The sequence below is a fragment of the Drosophila pseudoobscura genome, chromosome 4 (genome assembly GCF_009870125.1).
Source record: "Drosophila pseudoobscura strain MV-25-SWS-2005 chromosome 4, UCI_Dpse_MV25, whole genome shotgun sequence".
NCBI classification, from domain to species: Eukaryota; Metazoa; Arthropoda; class Insecta; order Diptera; family Drosophilidae; genus Drosophila; species Drosophila pseudoobscura.
In genome coordinates, this window is record NC_046681.1 from 21,989,669 (window position 1) to 21,991,234 (window position 1,566).

At 51.0% G+C, this 1,566-nt stretch overlaps 2 protein-coding genes across 2 annotated transcripts; both read left to right on the forward strand.

Annotated features, from left to right (window-relative positions):
• Positions 1–470: 470 nt before the first annotated feature.
• LOC117184000 (trypsin epsilon-like) lies at positions 471–694 on the forward strand (the record flags this gene model as incomplete). Its single annotated transcript, XM_033379839.1, has 1 exon — positions 471–694. A coding segment is annotated over exon 1 (183 nt), but the record flags the coding sequence as incomplete, so codon positions are not given.
• A 1-nt stretch (position 695) lies between these two features.
• LOC4816840 (trypsin alpha-like) lies at positions 696–1,332 on the forward strand (the record flags this gene model as incomplete). Its single annotated transcript, XM_001356594.4, has 1 exon — positions 696–1,332. A coding segment is annotated over one exon (531 nt), but the record flags the coding sequence as incomplete, so codon positions are not given.
• Between the last annotated feature and the right edge of the window lie 234 nt (positions 1,333–1,566).

Below are 1,566 nucleotides of genomic sequence, written 5' to 3' on the forward strand. Positions count from 1 at the left end.
GCTAAGCCCAGACCCTGAACGTTTCTGGGCAAAGGAATGGCTTCCCATTGGGGCAGAGAGCGATGTGTAGTGCCACTCCCTTAGAAAAACTGAAAGGCGCCTGCTACGGGAAAGACTTTCCAAAGATTTCGGCGCTGAAGAGACTGCTGAAAGTAGTAGAAATACTACAGAATACTCAATGGATTGCACTTCTTTTGTTACCTATTCGATAGGTATCTTCGAAAGAAGAGGGGCACGTGTCGAGGGGTAGGATCGGAATACGCCACCATGCCTCAGGAATGTGCACAGTGGGCGCCATATATTTCGGTGATACGAAGTGCCTTCAACAGCCCCCTGCATACCTTCATAAATCACAGAATTTACTGCATTCTTGAGCCAACAAACTTATCGGAAGAATCGAAGCGCCCCCTCTCAAAGCCTATATATAGAAATGATGGATTGGCTTTACCTCCGCCAAGACCCAATAAAAGGGCGGCTTTCTGCCCATTTGAAGACCAAACTCGGCCCTGAAATGCTATTCAAAGTCTCTCTGCTGTTCGCGACAGCCACCCTGCTCTCCGCTGGACGTGTGCCCCGCATTATAGGCGGACAGGACACGCCCATCGAGGAGGATCCCTGGCAAGTGTCCCTTGTCGTGGGGGGAGACCATGCCTGCGGTGGTTCCATCTACAGCAAGGACTTTGTCATAACTGCCGCCCGAGGAGCTGCAAGTGCGGGCGGGCTCCACGCTTCGTAGCCAAGGCGGAACGCTCCACCGAGTGGCGGCGATTAAATGCTACCCTGGATACTCCAATTCCGAGTTCTGGAAAAACGACATTGCCCTCATTCGATTGAGCGAACCTCTCGAGTTCAGCGATCGAGTGCGGAGCATCCCCTTGGCCGGGGAAGACCCCGAGGCTGGCGCCCAGGCAAAGATCACCGGCTGGGGCTGGACCTTCAAGAATGGCGCCATGCAAATCCCCGACATCCTGCAGGGCGTGGCGATACCCATAGTGAGCAGGGCGTGCTGCCAGCTGAAGTATCCCGAATTTGGCATCACAGAAGCCGTCATTTGTGCCGGCACTAGTCACAAATCCACACTATTCGAGGACTCCGGTGGCCCCCTGACCGTGAACAAGCAGCTGGTGGGCGTCGTCTGTGGTGGGCGGTACGGCTCTCCTATAATGTATTCCAGTGTGATCTATCACAAGGATTGGATTCTAGGTGCAATCGAAGCGCTTTCCTGAAGGAAAATCACAAACAGGAAACGGGAATTTCATATTTTGGGCTCATTTATTGGATATTTTTGCCAAAAAGGTAACCTTTTAGCTCTAAGAAACCGAAAATATAACCCTTTGAGCTGAAAAAACCCCTTTAAGGCCTTTTAAGAATTGGTTTCCTATGATTTGAGGGTCCTTTCAAGCCCCAGCATTTCCTTTGGGCAGCCCATCCTCAAAACTATAGCCCCATAACCCAGGAATCGATCAGCCCAAAGGCCCTTTTTCCTACTTCAAACAAAAAGGCATAATTTAGACCAAAATCCCACAGAAACTTCCCTCTCGAAGAAATTTCCCTCTGCCAAAAGGG